General features: G+C 41.6%; 1 protein-coding gene and 1 long non-coding RNA gene across 7 annotated transcripts in view; one reads left to right on the top strand and one right to left on the bottom strand.

The window, feature by feature from the left end:
- The window catches only part of mura (ring finger protein murashka), a 62857-nt gene extending 38100 nt beyond the window's left edge, over positions 1-24757 (bottom strand). For 2 of the 4 annotated variants that reach the window (XM_033468925.2, XM_076526413.1), the window contains exon 1: positions 15742-15880. Coding sequence is in view for 1 of the 4 variants with exons in the window: in XM_033468927.2 (XP_033324818.1) it covers positions 15742-15773 (32 nt within the window). In the remaining 3 variants the exon portion in view is untranslated. Of the gene's footprint in view, positions 1-15741; positions 15882-23950 lie in introns of those variants that run through there. The other 2 variants (XM_033468924.2, XM_033468927.2) reach the window with 2 other exon arrangements.
- Positions 14650-19610, top strand: LOC117219632 (uncharacterized). Of its 3 annotated transcripts, none has more exons than XR_013034835.1 (4): positions 14650-15423; positions 15505-17317; positions 17422-18303; positions 18434-19610. It is a non-coding gene; the product is annotated as an uncharacterized LOC117219632 (long non-coding RNA). The 3 variants fall into 3 exon arrangements; XR_004490073.2 differs by having other exon boundaries at positions 14652-15423; positions 15505-17945; positions 18043-18303; XR_013034834.1 differs by having other exon boundaries at positions 14651-15423; positions 15505-18303.

The raw sequence follows: 24757 nt of genomic DNA, 5'->3' as shown, positions 1-24757 counted from the left end.
TGCTACGATCGATGGATCGACGAATTATTAAAATTAACATAATCTTTCTTCGTCATTTTAAGGAACAAGATTTCTAGAACGTGCTGCAATTAATGGATCTCCAAATTCTCCACATTAACTATACCGTTTTCTTCGACCTCATAAGGAATAGGATTTCTAAAATGAACGCCAATTAATGGATCTCTGTTTTTCTAAAATTGACGGATCATATCGATTTCAATCTTCAACGCATTTTCTAGAGCTACGTTTTCTAATTGGCTGATATCGTTAGATCTACTTGGGATCTTGCTGTACGGTTTCTTTCGTAGCCGCACCGATCAGAACATTCTGGTCGTTCATAAATCCCAACGTAAAAGAGATACCTTTTCCGTATACGTCTACATTCTTACTCCGATGCCAGTTTGTATCTCTTTAATTAATTGCTAACAGTCTAAGTACTGTAATAATAACTGGACTCACAAGTACAGTAGAACCACTTTGGTTATGCGATACTAATCCGGAAAATACCAAAGTTCGAATAACAGAATAATTATTTAGATACAATCTTAATTGATGTTGTTACTAGCTTGTACAATAAACAGTGTTCCTTGTGGATCGCTTCAGGCCCAACTATTTACATTAAAATACTCGATATAAAAAAATATCCACACGTAAAATGTTCGATGTAAATGCATATGTAAATTGGTAACATGAAATTCAGATAACAAAGGTTCGTATAATCTGGGTTTTACTGATCAATGGCTGTCAGTTATTGTATCAGTAAATATTGCATATTTCCAAATTAGTAAATACTGTAAATTCTTCCCAATTGTCCTTCCAGCTTGTAAACAAAAATGAGCAATTTGAAAAGCGGAGATACGATTATTCAAAGCTCATGGCTCGTTTTTATAATTGCCGATTGTTAACAACTATAAAAACGAGACGCAAGGCTTGAACAATCGCATCTCCGCTTCCCAAATTGTCCATTTTTGTTCACAAGTTGGTGGACAATTTACTAGTTGGCAGAGAATTTACTATACAAGTTTTAAGCTGAAACATTGTAAAATTGATGAGTTAATAGAGGTTTATATGAATTTTTAGATAATTACGTTAACGCGTATCAATGATGACATGATGGCTTGAAGTTGCGTGGAGCCGACGCGCCCTCCATAATCCGGTTAAGGGCTAAACAGCTTCGAGTGCAAATGCAACTCAAAATATGCAGCGGAAAAACAACGTTCAAATATGTACTGCAGTGAAAATGCTAGAAAATACAAATATTCTCGGACGGAAGAAAAGTGGAACCTCGGTTATGCGGTCCGGTTATGGTACCCGTGTACAAGCGTTGAGCATCGATCGATTAAAAGTTTGAATTTGATTGAACGATTGATGAAGACGATTAAAGGCATTAACGATTAAAGGGATTAGTCGTCGACAAGTCGTCGATTGAATTAATCGATTGATGAAATTGATCATCAACTGTCGATTGAAAGTAACAATTAATAATTGTTAACTTCTGAATAGATTTGGAAGGATATATTATCATGTTCATTACTTTATTATATTTTTTGGGATACAAACTAGATTAAATGCCTACTTCAGTAGTGACTCGCGATTAACAATTGAAAAATATTAAATCGTTAATATTTCAATCCTTAATTGCTATTAGCTATTAACAGTTAATATTTCAATCGCTGGTTATTAAATTATTAATTACTTATTAAAGCGAATGTAATAGTTAATTGTGATTAATGATTAATCAGTTAGTAACTGCTAGTAATTCAATCATCACTTGCGGATTCATTTTTTAACTCTGTATATTCCCATACTCGTGTACTCGACTACCCGGTGTAATGTACAAAGAAGTACATGGATCATAACATCAATACATGAATTAAACATGTAACGTATTTAAAGTACGCGTGAAATGAACGGCTTTAGTTCAGAGTGCAAATATGTAATCGAGAAGAAATATGCGCTCCAATTCTGTCGCGCCACCCGTTGTATGAAACCGCGTCTCGTTTCTGTATCATCCTCGTCCCGTTACACCTCGCACTTAAATAACCCGATCGTAAGAGCAAGCAGGTGAGAAATTTTGTCGGAGTACCGACAAAAAGTACCGCCGGTTCTCACGACAACGCAGGAAAATCGTTCCGGGTGTAAACAATTATTCAAAGTCGTCCCCGGGTGTCCCTTCACCGAATCGGTCGACGAGCCCGAGATTAAGTGCGCCGGTCATAATTTATGCGACGGTACGGCATAACAGGTACACACTTAAACCCTTGCTAAACTGGACCTACTGGTTTGACGAAATAAACGAACCGGACCGGGAGTTAGCAATCCGGAAACGGCAGCCAGTTTCTCCCTATAAGCGCGCGATACGTGTCGGTGCATCGCGGGTCTCCCCCTGTTTGTTTACGCCGCGCCGGCTTGCGCAGGGAAAAACGCATCCCGTCGCGGTCTTCGTCGTGGTCGTCGTTCCCGTCCACGTCGTCGTAGTTCGTGCACTCCCGCGTTTCTTGGTCACAGCCAATGATTAACGAGTTCTTATGCGGCGCGAGTTTACTTTAGGAAATTAGTTTCATGACCTGGCGAGTCTGTACACGCGTACTTAACTATGCCGCCTCGTTGCTTCCCAGGAAACTCTGATTTATTTACCACGCCAATCGACCGGTTTTCTCGCTGATGAATCGATATATCCTTCTTTTCTACCCGATTTTGCAAAGTATATATTGAGTTAGCAGAGAACACGCGTGTCTCCGATTTTCAGGAAGTTGTCGAGCTAATTGAAACGTTTTGTCGGCGTAGAATCTATAAATGTCAAATTAATACCTTGATTATCCGAAACTATGATATTCGAACATCTTCTAAAATGGAATAAATTTTCGGAAATCGGATCAAATGAATTTTTTACTTTTAGACAGTGAGTTTCTTATCGTTTTCTCGTTCCAACTAACAAGGGATGACGCCAATCTAGAAATTCAAAAAATTTTCGAATTTTAAAGATATTTACAGCACATATAGGAATTTTTGTTCGTGCGTAAATTCTCTTTAAAGCCAAATATTCGCCGACTGTGTTTACTTTATTGCTCTAATTCGCATACTAGACCGATGTTAAAAATGCACTTGATTCCGTATTTTGCCAATAAAAAGCAGGCCTTCTACAGGCGAAAGATCTCAAAGTTATCATTTTTCACTCTAAACATTCAAAAATCATCTTTCATTTTCTCGAGAAAGAACGTAACAACTTTCCGTACGATCCAATAGTTTCACTTTTAACCACAATGTGGCGAAAGTATCTGGCTTCGTTGTTTCTCCTTCGTAATCAAGGAGGTTATCACGATTTTTAATCATTACTTACAATCGGAGTAAATGTAATTTTCTCTTAGATCATGAATTCGTTGCTGATTCACATCCAAAGGTCGGCATTCGCCGTATTCAACTTATATAAATGTTTCTACACCGATGTTTTGAATCGTACGAATCTCATTCGGTGTTACAATTATTGTGATCCCTACACGGGACCAGCAAAATTATTGATTTCGGTGAAAGTAGCTCCGTCGCAGTTTCCAAAAAAGCGAAACAACTTGGACGCAAGCCGGCAGTTTCTTTAATTCGCGGAATTAACGAGAAACAGTGCATGCAGTGGAAAACGAGTTTATTCATACGCACACGTAGCCAGCGCGGAATCATGAATTAAGGAACGCTTCGAAGAAAGAAGATGGCCCCTCGGTATTCACTCCGAGCGGAACGGTAAAACATTTTGTCCGGGTGAAAAGGTACGAAGCATAAAAGAGTTTTCAGCGTCTGTGTGCCGGCTAAAAATAACGTTCTAATTGTATCGTGAAATAACATTTCGCGTCGAACACACCCAACCCTGCGGAGCCCTTAGTCGAACTGCGATCATTTAGCATAACATTACTAAGTATTGCCGGACAGAGAACGGTTCTACAAACTGACAGAGGCATTTTTCGTGGTACTCATGTCAATGCACTGAATTTTCAAATCAATTGTTCAAGGCTAGCCAATCTGGTAAAAACAATTGCAGAAGATTTATACTAGGGCTACCGAACCCTAAACTGTAAGTATGTTCTGTACGAATGACAAGATTGGATTTACTTATAGTTCATAAGATTTCGGCTATAATTTATATTCCTATATTAATGACATCTCTAAAGTATTCCAACAGCAATCAATTTTTATTATATGCCGATGATCTTAAGACTTATCAATGCATGTCTATTCAACAAAGTACCTAACTAATTCACGACCTTGACAGACTTCAGGAATGGTGCTGGTTAAATAAATCGTTTCACAATCAAGATAAGTGTGATATTGTTAGATTTATTAATAAGAAAAATAATCTAGCTGATAATTATACTCTAAATCGAATTTTACTAACCACGCTTAATCATCTTAAAGACCTTGTGGTACTAATTTCTCATAATACTAAAAATGTAACAGTTACTCTGAGTCTATAATTACTCACACCACTGTAATGGAACAATCCCAACGAAGTCTAAAACTATCGCAGCAGCATACTATAGAATAATTATTTTTCCCAACCTTTATAACCAATAATATTAGGTCATTAAGTATGACCTATAATTTTACTATAAAATCTATGCCTAATTAATTGACCTAATATTTCCCTGTGTATCATTTCTATTTCGTTTTTCTTTAAATAGCGCCTTCTTCTTGTACGAAAGCTTTGTTCCCGTGAATAGATGAATAAATAAATGATAAGGACAGAAAGAAGACGAAAGGCGAAGGGAGGCTGCTCCATTATCGATCCTACTTTCTTTGAAAATGTCGGGAAATCCTTGAAAATACATACACTATACGCACCGAAGTAAGATAACTCGATGCGAAAACAATTTTCCGCTGAAATATTACTCGCAGGTTTAATTCACTACTCTTCGGTGCCGACGGATTCGTTCGTTATTTTCATTTGTGTGATCATTCCGAACTTTTATTTCCTGCCGGCGGTGTTCCGAATAAAAACCCCTGGCTGTCTACGAGTGACCCGCACGATGCGGCAGACGTAATTCCCCCATAAAACCAGTTAACAAACCTTCATCAATCTAACTTCGCTAAGCCCCTCGAAAATTTCCAGCCGCCCCCTCCCTCCTCCTCCTCCTTCTCGTCCGCGATCCATCCATAAACTGGATGCGTCGCCGGTGCACCCGCATGCACACCACAAAGAACTACAAATTTCCACCGGCTCGACCCACCTTAAGGGTACCACGAGACTTTTACGAGTCGTTTTTCTCCTCCCCACCACGAGGTTTTTCTTCAGACCGATGCGGAGGACTTGACTGGGGAGAGACCAGAGAAAAGAGAAATAAAAAGAGAGAAGAGAGAGAGGGGGGGGGGGGGGGAGACGAAGATTGTGAAGAGAAGGGGAGAGAGAGAGAGAGGAGAGAGAGAGAGAGAGAGAGAGAGAGAGAAGGAGAGAGGCCCGTATGCGTCATCGTGCCCGCATACCGCAGCAGCGAATTACAGAGAGAGGAACATCCCCGACGTTTCCCTTCCCAGTATAATGATGGATATTGTGGGCAGCCCCCAAGGGAGTGGGAGGCTCGAGCCTCTTCTGTCCGTGGGTTTGAACGCGACACAATAATCGTTGCCAGGTACCTCAGATCCGAGACCATTGCCACATAAATTCATCTACGGCGTGCTAAGAACGCGAGACTCTACCTCCTCTAAGCTAAACTCTCGATAAAAATTGCAGCGATAGGCCAGATGCATTGGCTCATGCTTCTGTATTGATCCGAGAAGGGAACGTTCCCAAGTGTAACACGCTCATTTTAATGAGATTTTAGTTATAATATAGTCTGTTGAAAAATATTTCACACGTATTTTTTTTTTTATATCTCCAGTGGTCCATATCTAGGCGGTGAACAAAAATAGTTTTTCCCCCAAAATCGAGGGTAAAAACCATATCGTTTTTAGATATCTCGAGAATTAGAGGGCGTAGAACAACGAATTCTGTTCGATTTTAATCGCTTGAAAAAAGTTCCAAGAAAGTTATCTGTTCAAACAATATTTAGAAAATAAAATTCTTTCCTCAATTTTTCTTATTAATTGTTCATCCATTTTTATGCGAACTCGTATATATTAATAATAATATTTCGCCGTTTAACGTTATTACACGTTATTAACGGAGAAAACTATTCAGACATTTTGTAACCGATAAAATAAATTAGGTAGAAGTTGAAAGTGTTACATCATGTTTTACCTATCAAAATTATTCGAACTTCCTGGGTAGCTCCTGTATCTTGTGACCGACACAGGAAATGTCCATGTTGCATTAAAATTGCAATGCTGTGTCAAGCCACCAACGACTCCAGTATACATTAAAACCTCGTCTATAATAGAACAGTTACTTATACAGTTCGAAACTTATTAATTATACGTTACTTATACGTAAATAAATGTTTAGTTATAATTTTACAATTAGTAGATGGTTAATGACCTAAAGATGTTTATGTTATAAGTTTTGGGTTATATTTGTCTAATATATATTTATTATTAAATAAATATATATTAGACAAATATAACCCAAAACTTATAATTATATATATATATAATTATATTATATATTATATTACGTATTAAATATATATATATTTAATACGTAACCGGACTGCCAATTAACGCCAGTTATTGATTCAGTAAATAATGCATATTTCCAAATTAGCAAATGAAAATTTTACGTTGAAACGTTGCAAACTCGATAAGTTAATAGAGAATAACATGAATTTTCAAAAAATTACATTAACGTACTATATCAATGACGATTTGTTTAGGGGTTAAGAATTAAGTATTCAAATAAATGTAGACAAATAATAAACATTAATCTTCTCTTTCCCCCAAGAAATTTTTAAATATAAAATATCATATAAAAGAACTGAATACAGGTAATACGAAGTTCTCCAAAATATCGCAAAAATATTGCGATTTTTTTATTACCATATAAAATTGAATACTAGGTACTGCTCGGTTCTCCAAAATCGATAATGAAAATTTCAGAGGTCTCGCTCGCAAAGGAAAATAATTTTCCGTCTGCGGTGCAGGAAGGTGGAACAGGAGTCACGGTCAGATACGCCGAGGTGCGGCAAAGGTTTCGACGAAAAGTTTCCTTTTCACCTGACGCGGTGCGCACACCTTGGTCTGGCCTGTCGCGGGTGCTTGGTAGCGGAGCTATTCATAAATCCGACCACGGACTTTCTCGCCGCTTTCCACGAGGCACGCCGAGCCTTTCGGCCTGTTCGACTACTTGCGATTCCCAGGCTAGGCGCGACTACTTGTGATTCCCAGGCTAGGCGCGACTTCGGCCACCTTTACCCCCCGTTCCAACGACGGAGGTCATCGGGCCCCTGTCCAGGTTCACATGACATTGTCACGGCGATTTGATGCTTCTCTTCCGATCAGTTAATTTATGAGCGCGTAACGACCATCGGCACAGGGTACCATGGCCAATGGCCGTACAAATTCCCAATGAATTATGATACTAATAAACAGCGAAAGCTATTTTTGAGAAAACCGACCCAACGCGTATTAACGAGAAAGTTTCCTATTGTCTAGTATCTTTCGTTCTCAAGGGCCCACGGCTGACCCGCAATCGATCCCCGTCCGGTCGCAACACGGGTCGAGCAGACCCGGAGGAAATTCCGTTACAGCGCTAACAAAATTGCAGTCACGCAAAAAGCATAAAAAAAGGAAGCTACCCGATTGGTCAGCACACCACTCAGCTCCGACAAATTAGGAAAAATTTCTAACGAACAGCCCGGTATATGAGCGAGAGAAAAATAACATGTAGCCACTCTTACTTTTACTCTTGCTGGCGACTTAGACGAGTGAAGACTCTGTATAGCGAAAATAAAGTATACGTGTACTACTCAAGAATTCAGACTCATTTCACGAGCACATCAGACGCGAAACCCCCGACAAGCATATATACATATTATTAATGCATAATTATTATATCATTATTAATATAGTTAATATATAATGTAACAGTATTTTGAAATTCTTTGAATATTTTTAATATTTCATATCTGGTCTCCACATTTTCGTCATAAATATATAATACACGCAGTCTAATGATTTTATTAAGCTGCAGATTTTTATATGCGAATTAACGAAGAAAGAATTTAGAAAAGTTTCAGTTTAATTTTCCTACAGTAGATATTCTAGAGGAAACTTCAGACACACGCACACACACATAAAGATCTACATACAATTAATATTATTATGTACTGTCTGTTGTACGAGGCTATTATAGCTACTGCCGCTTCTATCGTAGGATTTAACGTAACGCACGGTACGTCGGTGAAAGGAAAATAAATTTATTAATAAACTCTTATCGCTTTCAAGACGATTGGAGTTTCATAACAGTGATAAATTTTGAATTCGGTATATCTTAGATACAGAAGCAGAAACAACGATGCATTTTTAAAATATTCCAATGATTAAAACCACGTTTGTGCGGCTTCAAATGACGAGCCAGCGTAAAAATGATACAATTGAATAGTATATCCAGAGGATACAGATTTTTCACGGTAAAATATCGCCCGGCAAAACATTTAAAAATACATATCGTGCAGCGAGGTTTCACTTTTAATGTAAAAATCGTGTCGCCTGCATTGTATAACCGAGCATGGTATCGAGTTCTCGCAGAGTGCGCTCGCTTTTAGTAATGTCCGACTGATCAGAAAAGACCGGGCTTGGCTGGCAATCGAACGCGAAGCTCGATAGCTCGTTCCATTGCGTCTGTTTATCGCGTTATTGACGAATGTCTCTGGGTATCGTATCGCTGCTCAGAAGCGATGATGCGGACGTTTCTTGCGGATAGATTAACCTACGTGACGATCAACTTCGACTCGGCATGCACCGATAGAACTGCTGCGTGCTCGATCTTTGCCCGAGCACTTCGTCACTCGCCTCCTCGCGATAGAATATGCTCGATACTAATTTGCTCGCGAGTACTCCAAATGGAACCAAATTTTGCACCAACGACAGTGTTCGTTCTGGTGAGTTCTAATCGTCACAATATTCCACAACTTGGATTACACTAAACATTACTGTAGAATTGCAATATTTTTACTCCATTATTATTTTTTCAAAACGTCCTTTTTTGGTACACTCAAACATTTTTACTGCAATTCAAACAAAATATATCTGATACTTTAATTGGAGAATTATTCGAATACGCTGTTGTACTTCTATTCCGCTATTTTTTTAAGAAGCACAAATTTCAAGTTGAATAAATTAGTTCTACATCATTTCTACAATCCTGGTTTACACGTGCCTAATCTTACAATTTTTAACGTCTTATAAAGTGCTTTACTCCTGTTTACATTGAACTAGTAGAAGATAGTTCTATCGCGAGCATAATAAATATAATGACCTACTAAAGCATGATTTTTTATATAATAAAAGTATAAATTAGCCTGCAGAGTTTTCTACCAACAATCGAAACTTTCGTTGATTTTAATACATGCGAATGCGACATTAATTCGATTAAATCTTTCCGAAATTGTTACCGTTCCAGATTTCCAAATTTTCCAGAGTGCGCATAAAATGCGCGGTCTAGATCGATCGTTTCGCTGTACAAGTCTATCGAAGAGCGGCTAGAATACGAAATTCCGTAGGAATCATCAAAGAAAGAACTGAAGTTGAGCAACCGCTGTCCACAGAGAGAAATTCGCGGATTAACGTAATACCGTGCAAACTTTTGTGCGCGCCCGCTCGCGAGACACCAGCACCGGTATAAATAAATTGCACAGCATCGGAACAGAACAGAACAGAACAGAACAGAGCGCGTAGTGACGCAGAGCCTTGACGAGCCTGCATAAAGAGAGATGCTGAGCCGACAGTGAACTTCGCGGAGAGCGTCACGTACCTACGGTTTGTTCCCTTTGCAATGGAAATACGCCTACTTATTTTCGAGCGTGACGCTTCGACAAAAGACGATCTCGCACCGGGATCTGACGTTCCTGTACCGACGATAACCGCGGCCACGATTTTGCACACGTGAATCCCAAAATCTCGTGTACACTCCGAAATTCGGAAAAGATATTACAGCGAGGAGCAAAACTGAGTCAAACACATTTTGAAACGGTACAACCTTTTTAAAACTGGACTAAACGACATCAATTTTCATTTTAGATGATAAAAGAACTAGTATAGTAGACAGTGACTAAAATACTATTTTTGAATTTCCTACTACAGTAATTTTTCCCAGAAATGTTGGGAGATTGGAATTGAAACCGGCAGATCTGAGAATACTAAGTCGCGATTCTTCGAGCATCGCGGCTCGTTTTTATAGAAACTCGAGACAGTCGGCAAAAGAAAGGCTGCAGCCTTATTTCTAATTTCATTTCGAAGGCAATTTAATCTAGTACCCTACCACGTATAGTAAACTCTCCCTAATTTACGCTCATATGGTGCACAAAAATGGACAATTTGGGAAATAGTATCTCCCCTTTCCAAATTGTCCATTTTTGTGTACAATCTGAACATTAATTAGGACTAATTTACTGTATCTTGTAGCTCCGTGATTTTTCTTACCTGCCTCACACCCAAATACACCATTTTGTATTGCCTTCCGGGAATTCACGTCACCTGCATCACACGCTTGAGCGACTCCGCTGACCCTTAACATCGACGTAGCAATAAATTACATAGGCGTAGAATTAGCAAAGGGAAATTTACAGCAACCCGAAAATTGGCATTTCCGGGAGAAATTATGGTACTTGGAATAACGACAATTTGAAACACCATAGACGTGTCTTCTGATCTGAAGTATTTCAATTTTCTACGATCTTTTGAAAAATGATACAGCAATTTTAGTAGCGTTGTTCGAATGCAAAAGATTAAAAGTGAATTCTCTGCGCTAATATTTCAGTGTGCCATATTTTAAAAGAAACATAATATGAAATTTGAACGTAATATGTTCAACTTGAAATAACACTACGAAAGATCGGTCGAAGTTCAAAACCATGCCAAAATACTTCTGTCTAGTAATTCATCACGATCACCAAGATATTGTTACTATCCAAGAAGAAACGACAAATACCGCGGCATTAAAAATAGATAGATATTAATCGTTGAATGGCAAATGGAGATAGCAGCGGTGAAAAATATCTTGCCTCGCCTAGCGGGCCAGCTTACGGTCCGACCAGTAAGGATTTATTGGTCCTTACCGTCCTATCCGTGTCTCGTCTCGCGAATATTTCTATTTATTCTAATTCCCGTTCGATATCAATAAAGGCATAAATCGTGATACCTGGCTTATCGGTCCCCAAGTCCAGTCTAATGCGGCCTATTTATTCCTCGAACGGTATACGTATTTCGATCCGACGAAACGCGTTTCCATTGGTCTCGAACGATGGTATGGTATACGAAACCTGTGGTACGAGACCGCGTCCACTTTCACGGATGAGCCGCTTGTAAAACGAAAATAAGCCCGGACAGTATGGATCGTCCCCCGAAACCGTCGAGCAACGACCGTGTTCAAGGAGAACCCGTCGGCTTCGGAAGAGACACGACGGAGCAATAGAGGAAAAGGTAGCTAGCTCTAGGCTAGGTCGTATAGTAAGCATTAGCTGAGCAACGGAGACTCAGACACATCCCAACTATGGATACGGGCGAACAGCAGAGGCATATACCGTTCTCTGGATGGGCGATGTCCACTTCCTGAAAAACCCAGGTGGACCTGCCGCCTTTCTTTGGCTACCACCTGCCCGTCCCTCGCAACAAGCCGTTCTCGACACCGCAACTCGCTTCGCCGTAGAGGATGTTCTCAAGATGGCTGACCGGTTGCTGCTCGGCATTAAAATTGTAAACCCCGGTGATTCCGCTCGATACCTTCGCCGAGATCTCGACAGCTTGCATGTTTCAGCTTGGGACAGCACCCCGAGGCACTACTTGGCCCGTGGTAACGGTTCAATTTCGATTACGACCGTTTACTAAACTCTTTCTAAGTATTCGGACTCTCGTCTACCCTTCTAACAACTATTTTACGTTCAACAGTTTTCACTGCCTTGTATCTAATGTTGAATGAAAGAAGCGGGCGAATATCTAGAAGTATCGATATTGATGATAATTGCTTCACAGCGTAATTTATTTTAAGTAAACCCCGAAACTAGGCGATTCTAGCAAGTTTAGCTCTTGAACCTCCTAAACTAGGGGTTTCGAGTAATTCCAGATTTTTAAACCCCTCGAGATAGAGGTCTCGAAGCAGTTTTTTCAGCAGAAATGTGAAAGAAATTTCAACGGCTGAAAGTGAACAATCGTTTACCGACAGAAGGTCGATGTTCGGCTACTATTGATGCCTAGTTTCGAAAGGAGAACGCGAATCCTCGAGGACGCTTTCGATTCCGATTGCGTTCTGCAGAAAGAACGACTGGATGCAGATACAGGTGCTCAAGCAGCTCCGCGATGCAACGAAATATTGACCATACTTCTGTCGATGATAATTTCTATACTGGCTCTAATGGGAGATACCGTATTATCACGGGGAATGGTGGATAGATGCAGGTTCTCGATACATGCCGTAGTTCAGCGTGAGAAATAACTGCGGTGTTCTTAATTTGGACGCTTTTTTCAATGGGGAAGCATTTATATACGCTACGTAATCGGCCGCCCATTGTCGCGGCTAGCCATGAACGTTAATGTAAACGTATTGTATGTTAAAGGGTTTTCTACTTGCAAGTGGAGACGAGTAAATAAATTATGTGGGTGCTCCCTAGCAGTTTTTCTTGCTCGTGTAACGGTTTCGTGTAACAGGGGACTATCTAGCTGCTTGAAAAGAATATTAATAGTGGTACTCTAACCCATTATGTACAGAATCGTAACACATATTTTGCTGTTGAAATATGTATTTTGTATAGACATCGAGATATTCCTGAGCACAGATCGTTCAGATAGTTACATCGTTTACACAGCCGAATGATTTGAACTATTTCGACGATATAATATATTCGTTGGCTTAATTAATATCATAGTATTCCGAGTAACTCAATTAACATATCGGAACTTCAATATCGCCCCTCCCCCTCTAAAATATTCAAGCGTCTCTATTTAACCCTCGACCAACGGACTCCAATTTGATCGCACAAATTGTTTATGCTTTTTCGCGAGGCTCCGGTTTAACGTTTGTAATGCGATAAATGCCGATAATTAATTGAAAGAGCCGAAAAGTGAAGTAGCAACAGCCTATGCTACAAAAGTGAACGCTCGTTCGTCACAAATAATTCGAATTAGTCCGAGGGTAAACGGAATTAAAAATCGTTACGTTGGCCGAGTCTTTCTCTCTCTCGCCAACCCCTTCTATCCAAACTCGAAACTTTACGATAAATCGATACCAGAGCGAGATCCCCAGGGGTAAGAGGAGCAGCCATGAAATCTTCTGATCCCCGTTCTATAGGAGAACAATGAAATAGAGGGTTGAAAAATTCTGTTCCCGAACGTGGCGACGCGCGGTACAGAGCAGGAAGAAGGAGGAGCACATTGTTTATCACGACAGTATCGCATTTCTCTCAGTGGATAGCCGGATGGGCGAACCCTGGATCGTCAGTAAGAACTATCTGACAAAGCACGGATAGAGAAACAGCGGAAGGAAAACGGACACGAAGAAAAAAGAAGGAGAGACAGACAGTGGGACACGTTGTATGCACACCTTGCGCCCCTCCTCGAATAGGCTCTACCGGATATTAGAATTCTATCAAATTCTTACCGATTTCTTGCCATCCAATCCCCCCTCCAATATTTCAAACCTATTTAATTGTTTGGAATTTATTCGGTTCGTGTACCTAAAAGCCTAGTTTGATGCATTTGTCTTTAGGTTGTATCCTCCAGAATTGAGCAAAATGTAATCTGACTGATAATTAACGATTATAATCCGTTAGTTATTATCACTAATTTATCGTAATTAATAGTAACTAACGAGTTATAGTCGTTAATCAGATTACTTTTTGCCCAATTCTAACATCCTCTAGCTCGATTGCTCTACTTTGCCTTATCCCATCTAAAATTTATTCATTTAATGCATTTGTAAAAATAGTCTCTCCTATTCCTACTTCATTTGTCTGCAATCTTTTCTACCTAGTTGCACAACTTTGTCTCATACCGTCTAAGTTATAAATTAATATATCAAGAATAAAATGAAAATGTCCAGTGACGTAAGTCTGAACGAAGGAAATTTAAATTCTGTGAACTCGCAGAACTTCGATGTAATATCGAGATATTTGACTACATTATTCTTCCGTACAATAGTCGCAATATTTTTCTACGCAGAATTAATTAGCGACACCGTGTATGTTTCTCCGTTGCAGAAAGAAAAAAATGATCTTCGACCGTTTCAGGAAGCAGCTCTAAAAACGCCCAGTAAAATCTACACATAACCTCTTTAGCTTATGTCACGCGGGTGCACGCATAATCACGATTTCTTACTTCGCTTATCGTTAGCAATAGGACTAACAAGTAACACGTCCAGCGACTCTATAACAGGACTGTCTACCCTACGGCACACCGGTATATCTGGTCGCTTATTTATACATTTCTCTTATTTTATTGACTGTAATTTAAGTACAGTTTCGGAGTAAGACGCTCGTCATAAAACATGACAACGACATAACCAAAGTTTCCTTCTAAATCGAATTGAAATCACGAATTCGAATTGTGCAATCCTATTATGGTTTCTACCCTGAAATTGCGCAGACCAGTGCTTGCACGAATTATATCGAAAGCATGCTAAGAAAGTAGTTGTATCTACGTACCTAATCACTGAAACTTAAGCCGCGATATCTGACAGAATAATAAATCGTTCTTCGAGATTTCTCACGCGACCGTTCGAAATTTTCCTCAGCCCAAGTCCACTAGTGTTATCCACGCCGATCGTCGGTACTAAAGGAGGCGGTTACGTTCAAAAAAAATACCGTTGTCCGAACACTCGAACAGAGAGACACTCGATTCCGACTGGCCGAATAGTTCGATAAATCGAATTTAAATAACTGGGTGTATCGGAGGCACTACTCCGAGCGAGGTAACGCCAGGCCTGAAGCAACGACGATTCCCGTTCGCAAGAGAAAAATCAACGGACGTGCTGTCGTTGGAGTGACGTCGACTTTACACACACGACGTTTCTTTCGAATCGATGGCTCTCCGTACCGTTTTTATCGCAACGTTAGGCACACCAAGGCCTCGGTGAAACGACGAGGAGACATTCGCTGGCGGACACACACGTCAACGGGGAAAAATACTCCGAATCGCTGGCGCTCGACGTATCGTTCGAGTTATCGATAGAGGCCTCGGCACACGGTTTTCCCTAGCGAGAAACGGCTGTTTGTTCGTGAGCTCTGAACGCGTGACGAGCATGAGTCGGTGGAAGCATTGAGGCTAGCGAAACACGGAGAGCCGAGAGCGAAACGATCGGTGAGATAACCATAGAAAAGGAGAATGCGTACTACACACCCTATCAGATCCTAACGCATACACACTCTGTTTATTGTTTAGACGGTTTCGGGCTTGTGTATATGCGTACGGCGAAGACAAGCGTTTCCGGTGTACATTCCGCGAGATACGAAATGCCCGCCGGAGGGCGTATCGATTTGGACAAAACATTCGTGGCCAAGTGTATCCCTTGCACCGAAAACACGAGTTCGAAACACACGGTAATACGTTTGGAGATCAATTTCTTGGTACGAGAAACGTTTCGGAAGTCACGCACGACCAGAACCGAGTTTTTCCTACCGTATGGGGTAACACTCCCGCGTCGCTGTCATGCCTCGATGTCACACCGTGTCTGTGTGCGAACGGTCGAAAGCGGAGGCCAGGATGATAGTATCAGACGCACGTACACACTGTGGACACCGTTGAAGGCACACACGCATGTACGCACGCACGCGCACACAAGCACACACACCACGAGACACGCGTGCGCCCGAGAGCGTACGTGAAACAACCACCACCGCGTGCGCAGTAACACCCAAAAGACACAACCTCACACGTTGGCGGCGCGCGACAGACTGAGACGAAACGCGGCTCGCTAGACTGGAAGGGGAGGTGGCCCCGTGGTGGGGAGTGAAGTGGCCGCTGCGGTGGGGGGCTTGGTACAGGGACGTACTCGGGGACTCGGGTGCCCGCGCCGCCTATCCTACGGATAGGTCGATAAGTATACTGTCGACCGGATATGTGTAAATTTATTATTTAGCTAAAAAGTTCCGGATAAAGAATACCCGAGCGAGGCTCAACTATTCAGGGTGCCGAAAAGCATTTAGTATGCATGCGATCGCCTGTATCGGAGTTTGTTGATGCGAAAACTGACACACATTTCTGGATCGAACTATAGGCACATCGTACGGAATTCTTTAAATAAATTTCAGTTATAGTACAACTTTGATTGATTTTGTAGCGTATCTTACTTCGCGAAGACTTTCTGAATAACTCAACTGAACTTGCACAAGAAAGAATGCAAGTGTTTAGCAAGAAGTTGTCTATGTAGTAATACATCGACTATACTTTTACATCGAACTCGAATCGATACTATTATTATGTTGTAGCGCATATAGGTTAGGTGGTATGAAATTGATAATTCAAAACATCTTGCTCGCCGGTTCCCTCGATTAAAAATGATGATTCTTACCGGGAGAAAAGTGGGCACCGCGGATACTCGATGGAACGGCACGATCGTTTCGTAACCGCGATACAGTTTTTCAATATCTTCGTCGGCTTTGAGTGGTTTTTAATCATTCCGTGACGGGAAAACCTTAATTTCACGTGCAAAGGCTACGCGATTCCGTGTCGTTTGTAATAAAAACAAAATGTTGCTTTACAACTTAATCTCAAAGCACTCCAAACGATCCTATAACCTTCACAGATAGTAAATCGAACGATATCTGTATCTGTGTTTAATATTACAATCCTCTGTGTCCGTAAACAGAGATAGTAAAACGTAATAAAACAAAAAGAAGTGTGGAATAACGTTAAATCTTATCAATCCCTTTTTCACAGCTGCGACGAGTAATGGCCGACGAACGGAAGCGACGAACACTGATCCATCCTGACCTGACATTCATTGGATGATAAATCGGCGCTTTAAAAATCGTATATTAACGTTTGCACGATCGAACAAATAATGACAAGCTGCAGTCAATATGAAATAAGAAACTATTCCATATTTTTCAACGACGTTTCTTAGTTCCTTTCACAACGTAAAACACGGTCAGATCACCAAAGTTTTTCTGTCTATACAATAAAGGCAACCTATTGACCATTGATGGTAATAATGTAAAACATTTTGGTTCAGAGATAGGCACAACGTGAGACGGTATAATACTCACTGATAATTCGCATGATCTCCATTTGAAATACGGTTCACTTACTCGAACATCTAGAGCAGGAGCTCCTACAATACAGGATTTCTCATTTTAGCTAGTCGATAAGAAGGCATTGGCGATCGATCAACGACAAGGAAAAACATTTCGTTTGCACGGATCTGATACATCCCTGGGTCCTACAGGGTTTAATATCGTGAAGGGTAGCCGAGAGGAAGGAAGATAGGGGCGACCCTAAAGCGAGGGAGTGCTGTTGCTAAAGCCGCGAGCATGAAGGGATCTTCGAATAAAAAAAGGTAGGACCTACTGAGCGAGCGTACCAACGAGAAAGAATGAGAAACTGCGAGTGAGATACGAGAGAGAGAGAGAGAGAGAGAGAGAGAGAGAGAGAGAGAGGGCGAGAGAATCCGGTCCCCCTCCTTTCGAGACCAGGGAAAGGCCGTACCCACGCAGTTCTTGAAGATCATACTGGGTCCCCGCTGGCACAGCCCTGAGCGAGTAAGTAAACACGCCAAAGTTCTGGTACTTCGACGTGGAACGAAGCATTTTCCACAAGGCTGGATACCCTCGTGAAGCACAAACGGTCACTCGCCCTGTACCGGGTGTTATGAAAGTATCGGGGTAAGCTTTCAGACCCGTCTACTTTTGTGAAATCGGCAATAGTGTGTTGTCATAGTACAAAACCTTTGTTATTATTTCTCACGTTGTCTTATTTAAGAGGTGATGCTATATTAGGGTGCGGACCAACACCAGCAATGCTCCATGGTTCTCAGTTTACACGGTTTTCCCTTCGAACGCCGTCGAGGACAATTCAGTTAACATCGTCGGGTACTAACCATCCCACAAATGGAAGCACAAAAACCATCTTCACGCTGTTTCGAGGGACAAAGAATGCTTATGGGATCGGGACCCTCGACAGGAACCGAAAAAATGAGGATTCGTCACGACGCCCGGTTCCTCGATGATACCAAATTACACGGTCATTATCCTCACCGTAATAATATTTACAATTGCCGTCGCGTTGCCTTCGTAGCTAATGCAGACGCATGTGCGTCTCGTCGTCGGAAAGTTAACGAACTTATTAACTAATAATAACACCGGGGTTTCAGATCGTGGCGCATGGACACACATGGACGAGAAGAACCTTCGAAACACGACGCAGGGGAGGTACCATGATGGTTCTGCTGTTCACGACGGAGTTCCGTTCGGGTTTATAAAGGGACGGACGAAGATCGCGCGGATCCTCGAGCATTGTTAACTCCGATCACACCGCGTATCGGCGAAGTTGCGTCGCATTTTATCGGGCGGAAGGGGGGTGGCATGTTTAAGGCGAATTCGTGTCGGCGGTGTGACGTCCGTGTTGTGACAATACGCGAACGTAAGATAATCAGAATGCACACGCTCGGACAGTGTAGTTGGCTGGTTTGGTTAAGCCAAAGTTGACGCGTGGCAACGCTGCGGCGCGCAGCTGTCACACGCGTCATGCATCGAGTCAAAGCTCAACTTATTCTACATAAGTGTTTTATAAGAGACGAGGGTTTCTGTCTCCTTCCTCGTGTGGACTTGCTCGATCATTCGCGAACTCCGTTTCCACTGGCTACACCTATCAGTAGATGCTAACTCTTTTCCTGAACGCGGTTGTTGTTGGTAGCTGGTATAGGCTGTTTCATTTATTTAGGTCGGGTATTAGTGTTATATGCAAGTGGACAACAGACGAAGTTTGTTTAATTACAGTAGTTATAAATGTATTTCGCATTCGTTGATTGACATGGGATGGAAGAGATGTTCATGAAATAGGTGTATAACAAATTTGGACTGGATTGGAAACGTTCAGCATGTATCAACTATTTATTTCTCTCTCTCTTCATGATTAGTTAACAAGACAGATGCATCGTATCAAATGTAATGCTAGGAATCTACGGTGGTCTACAGCGGTTCTCAGACAAAATGGCGGCGAACTTGTTAATATGCTAGTCAGATAATTTAAATTCGAAGTAACTTTCCTATTCCCGTGGACGGAACGGTGTAAAGAAAAGTAGGAGTATCTACTGAGATAGCGCAAGGTTTTTATTTTCTTATAAACACTATATTAAATGAAAGAGTGTATTACTGGTTGATACGTTTTTTTATGAGACAATTCCATTGAAACGTATACGAAAAATACAGTAGATAATATACTCAACAGTGCTACACAGTATCAAAATGAGTGCAACGACCTCCCGAAAGAGTAGTCATTCCTGAAACATTTTGTAAAACTGATTCTAAAATAAAATCTAGTAAACTCGAGTGTCTCGTCTAACTCATAAAAAAACATACAACTCGCAAATGGCTGAAGGAGTCAAAGGGGTGAAAATAATGAAACATTAACGGTTAATATTCTGGTATATCTTTATATTCATCGGGCGTGCAGCGTCGAGTTCAATTTAAAAAATAAGAGGAGAAACAGCTCATCCCAAAGACTTCCCTCGTGAGTCAAAGGACAGGCATTGCGTGGCCTGGGGTATCGTTTCTCGGAGCGTCCCAGCGTCGACTCACAGTGTTCTCATGCCATCCGCTTCCCTCTCCCGAAATCCCAGACGGGAAAGTGAGTTTCGGAACATGATTGTTAATTTTACGTAACGTACAGCTCGGCTGCTCGCTAGGAACAAGTTTCCCCTTCTGCGTTTACCCAGATCTCCGCTCGATACCGAGCTTCGAATAAGAACTTTTCTCTCGGTTTCCCGATATCGACGAACACGAGGGAAAAAAGAAACGACCCTAGAAGAAGGAGAGAGTGTGTGAGAGAAAGAGAGAAAGTAAGAGATCGAGGGAATAAGAGAGAAAAAGAGAGAGAGAGAGAGAGAGAGAAAGAGAAAGAAAGAAATGAAAAGCTGCTTCGTAAATATCTCTACAGAGAGAGAGAAGTTCTCACGCTCTCCTCGGGAGAACGTTTCCATTCGAAACTACGAGTCGCCTCGGCGTGAGGCTTGGCTCTCTCTTTCTCTCTCTCTCCTTTTTCCCTCTTGCTCTCTCTTCCGCAGCGTGCTTTCGAAAAACAAACCGATATTATCAATGTTAACTTCACGGTAAAAGAGGGGACTGGACAAAGGCGGGAGTAACAGCGAAAGAGAGGATGGAAGGATAGGGTTAGTCTCTGTATCAACTGTGCACCCTTATCAATTGGAAAATTGGTGTGTGTAGCGGGAGCGGAAAAGGAGGGGACTCGACTACGCTCTCAGCAATGGAGGGGAGGAAGAACGATTAGGTTTGCCAGCAGGGCCGTACCGATTCGTGGATCCACGACGAAGGGGGGGGGAGCACGAGCTGTGAAAAGGGAAAGAAGAGAGAGAAAAAAGGAAGGATGTACATAGGTGTATCGGGGCGAGTGGGCGTAATTTTGCAACTTTTCGATGCGCGCTTATTACGAGGCAAGAGGAGGAATTCTGTAAAGTCCGAAATTGTTTTAACGATCCGCATTGTCTATGCACCCTCCGCGAGAATTAGACATTTCCAGAGGCCTGGCTGGCGAGAAGGGTGCTCGTACAAAAGCCAGGGGCGTATCCAAGGAATAGAAGGGAGCCTTTGTGTGCACGTTGAAAGAGAGGGAGGCAGGGAGGAAAAGAGGGAGAGGGACAGAGAGAAAGAGACACCCACAGAGAGCGAAGAGGAAGAGGAAGAGAGAAGAGAGCGAGAGAACCGAGGCAAGTGAATCAGCGACAGAGAAGAGGAGATGGATCGAGGGTTGACCGAAGGAGGAAGAAGAAGGAAGAGCGATAAGACGGTTAGAGCGCATGCGTCACTCGTCGTGGGCGTCGGGAATGTGTTGACACGAGAACCCGAGAGAACGTTGTGGTTCTAATGCCGTGACGTCCGCGTTATCGTCGATGCGGTTCCCATACTGCGGGTCCGCCCACAGTCCTCCGAAATCACGAAAAAAACATCCTGGCCAAAAATTCCCATTTTATCGATCGACGGATCCTATTTCAATTATGTAACGCTCCTTTGAGCGACGAACGACAGACGTTTCTGTACGACTTCACGGACGACGATGACTGAGACCCTTTAAACCCCTACCAGTTTCTATGGGTACGTTTCGGAGCGTACTTCTTTCACGTCCGTCGATCCCTTATCAGAACTAATACAAACAATCGCCTACTCGAGATAACGACTATGTGTTCCAAGTTTGATGAAGGTTTCCGAAGACCAGGTCAAAATTGATCCAGCTACGGTGATCCGAGAACTCTAGATACCACTAGGAAGAATTTGAATTTTGTCGGAAGAAATACCACGGAATAATTATCTGCAAAGAAACACTGTTCGAAAAAGGAAATACAATATTTAGTTTGAATTTCAATCGATATCAGGCACACCCGAGATGATTATCTTTTATTTTCTATTTCTCGTTCGATATTCTTTTTTTTTCCTTATTTTTTTCACGATGGAAATTGTGGATTTGAAGATTGCATATGAAACGAGTCCTTCGAACACCGCTGGTTACTCTCTCGATATTACCTTCGTTTTCTACATATACTCTTGGTTTTCTACAAGTATCACACCGTAGCGTTACTTGGGCATATTCTATCCGAATGACGTATTATTTAATTAAGACAGTATTTGTATAAATTCCAATAATATCTACTTAAAATACCATTCAATTGGGCGTACACTTATTTATTGTTACCAAACTCTATTTTCTAGCTCTGTGGTGGCAAATAAAATAAACTTGATTAAAATATGTCTCGCCAACATTGCACCGAAAACGCACATGCTGTATTGTGTTGTTAGTTGTCGTGTTCAATATACTTTATAAATTAGTTAGCATACCGACCCAGTTTCAGGTCTCTGGCGACACTTGGAAAAGTAATCAACATTTAATGTTAAGATAATGGCGCTGAAATTTATTCGAGTTTCATCCTGTACGTTCCATACTTTGCTTTAATATTGAGATAAAGAAAAATATTGTGCAACTCCTATTTTGTCATCCTGAAGACTCACGGTTGAGTGTCGATGATTGACTCAACTCTATCTGATAATGCATCAGACAATATTGCACAGACGATGACGATTGCAACGAGCAATCGAAAGGTGAAACAATGACAATGGTCGGAAAGTATGCTGAAGACGATGAACGTCAATCGATCCTATTTTATCAGATGCTTAGAAACTCATGCTACCACCGTCGGGGGTGAGAAATGGAGGCTTCGTAGAACACTTCGCGCACTAAATATGTATTCGCTCATATTTAAGAGAGACTACGACGCATAAAACTCTTATTCACATCGCATAAAAACATTCGGTAATGTTAAATTGTATACAAAAAATTCTCAACATTTCTTTGATCAAAAATGGCGTTATTAATAATTTGAGAGCGGGTCTGTTGTTATCTGTTATGTACAATAGCGAATGAAACAGTACAGTTGCGGATAAAGGATTTCTATTAGCATTATACGGGGGTTTGTCAACTTTTATGCATGAGCAGGCCACCACTACCAACCACTTTTGAAAAATTCTATGCATTTATGAGTGCGGACTTTATAGGGCGGTAAGAAAATCGCGATTGTCGCCTACGACTTGTACCTGCGGGATTACGCGTGCGAACTTTTAATGCCATTTGTAAACACTGTTCACGCAGCGGTGAAATCTAATGCGTAATAACTCGAACACCGATGTCCTTTCTAACAAAAGGGAACGTCCTACTTAATTTGTTTCTCAACGAAACACAACGAAATCGATATCGAAGTCACTAAAATCATAAAGCTTGCTTTAAACGTGTCTTTTTTTTACACTGTACAACGAAAAGTCGAAAAATTCGTTAGCTATATACAGAACACACAGAAACATCGTTGTCAAACCTATTTGTATTACTTTTTCATTAGGTCAATGAAATTAGTAGTGACGCCAGCGTATTATGAAACAGTGAATATAAACAAACCCGTGTTACGCATACACATGTGCTTCCGTCATACACGGATTTCGATCTCGATGCGAGCGTGATAGAGGATAAAGTACTCGACGGACAAAGGGCAGCGAGAGACAGTTATCAGAGCGAAAAAAAGAACCCTAGGGTAGAACGCAGGTGCACCAGTGCAAATCAAACAGTACCAATAAACCATCCCGTGTATGCATGGTATAAGAAGGGAAGAAGGGAAGGAACATATCGCCACGCTGTGCATCCACTGTTTACGAAGGACATTTATCAAAAATCGAAGGTGGTATATAACGAAAGCGGAGAATGAGTATGCGAACCGAGTGGGACAAAGAAAAAGGGTAGGCAAAATGAGTGTGGAACGGGTGGGAGACAAAAAGAGAGGTAGAAGAAAAGAAAACGAAAACAGACGTATGGTGGGGAGGCAGGAAGCTTTCGAGTAAGGGGAGATAAAGGAGGACTAAAAATTTTCAAGTTTAGTCAGCAGAAAAACTGCGTTTTCGAAAGTACTACGTAGAAAGCGATGGTGGAAGTGTTGGGGGACAGCGCAACACCGTGTCAGGGTGAAATGTAGATAGGGTAGAGCGAGTGAGAGAGATAGTCAGAGAGAGAGAGAGAGAGAGAGAGAGAGAGAGAGAGAGAGAGAGACAAAGAAAGAGAGCGAGAAAAAGAGTGAGAGATATATAGCGCGCATCCAAATTTCGGTGGGAAAACCTCCTACCTTTTTACTGGGATAATCTGGGGTTTTCAGAGCGATGTCATAGCAGAATGACGTTGGTTGCTCTAGGCGAAACCGACGGTCGGCGATGGCCGTGCAGCTCACCACTGAGAACACTGAGGTCGCTCCATGTCTCTCACTCGACCCAAGCCACGACCCCGCCCATTGTGGGCCCGCTAATATTCTCGAGGTCGTATGTTAAACCATAAACCACCAAATGCGTTCATATATCTGATTAATTCCGTCCGTAAACCACCGTAGATATCGTTTGATATTCCGCGTAGCGATATCTGCGTCGCAAGATTATCAGCGTTCTTGGCCACTGACGTCAAAGCCCCTCGTGCGAACTTCGGATACCTCGCCGTAGCTTAATGGCGGCACCACTTGCTTGTCGCACGCAATAGTCACCGTTGTCGCTGTCCTGCACCGATATCGACGGAGAGAAAAGTCGACGACGGATCTCCCATTACGAAATCCATCCGAGGTTCAATATTATTTAGTTCCATTTATTAAAATGACTCACGGTGAACATCGCGATTACTCAAGAGCCCGAATTTCTTTGTTATCTTTGTGATACTCAAGCGCTTCCATCCCGTACCATGTTGCTCCATCATCAGCCTATGCACATGTATAGCTCGACAAGTTTAAAAAGATCGCCGCGGTGGGAGAACGGTAGACAGGTCATTTTCCCCACCATTTGTCTCCATAGACTACTTCTACCTCAGTTCCTGTGCTAGTTTGATTTTTACGAGTCATCCTGCGTCAAGACTCGAAAACAGAATTTGAATATTTCAGAGACACTATTTGAAT

This window comes from Megalopta genalis, chromosome 15 (genome assembly GCF_051020955.1).
Source record: "Megalopta genalis isolate 19385.01 chromosome 15, iyMegGena1_principal, whole genome shotgun sequence".
Taxonomy (NCBI): Eukaryota; Metazoa; Arthropoda; class Insecta; order Hymenoptera; family Halictidae; genus Megalopta; species Megalopta genalis.
This window is presented reverse-complemented; position numbering and strand designations above follow the sequence as displayed.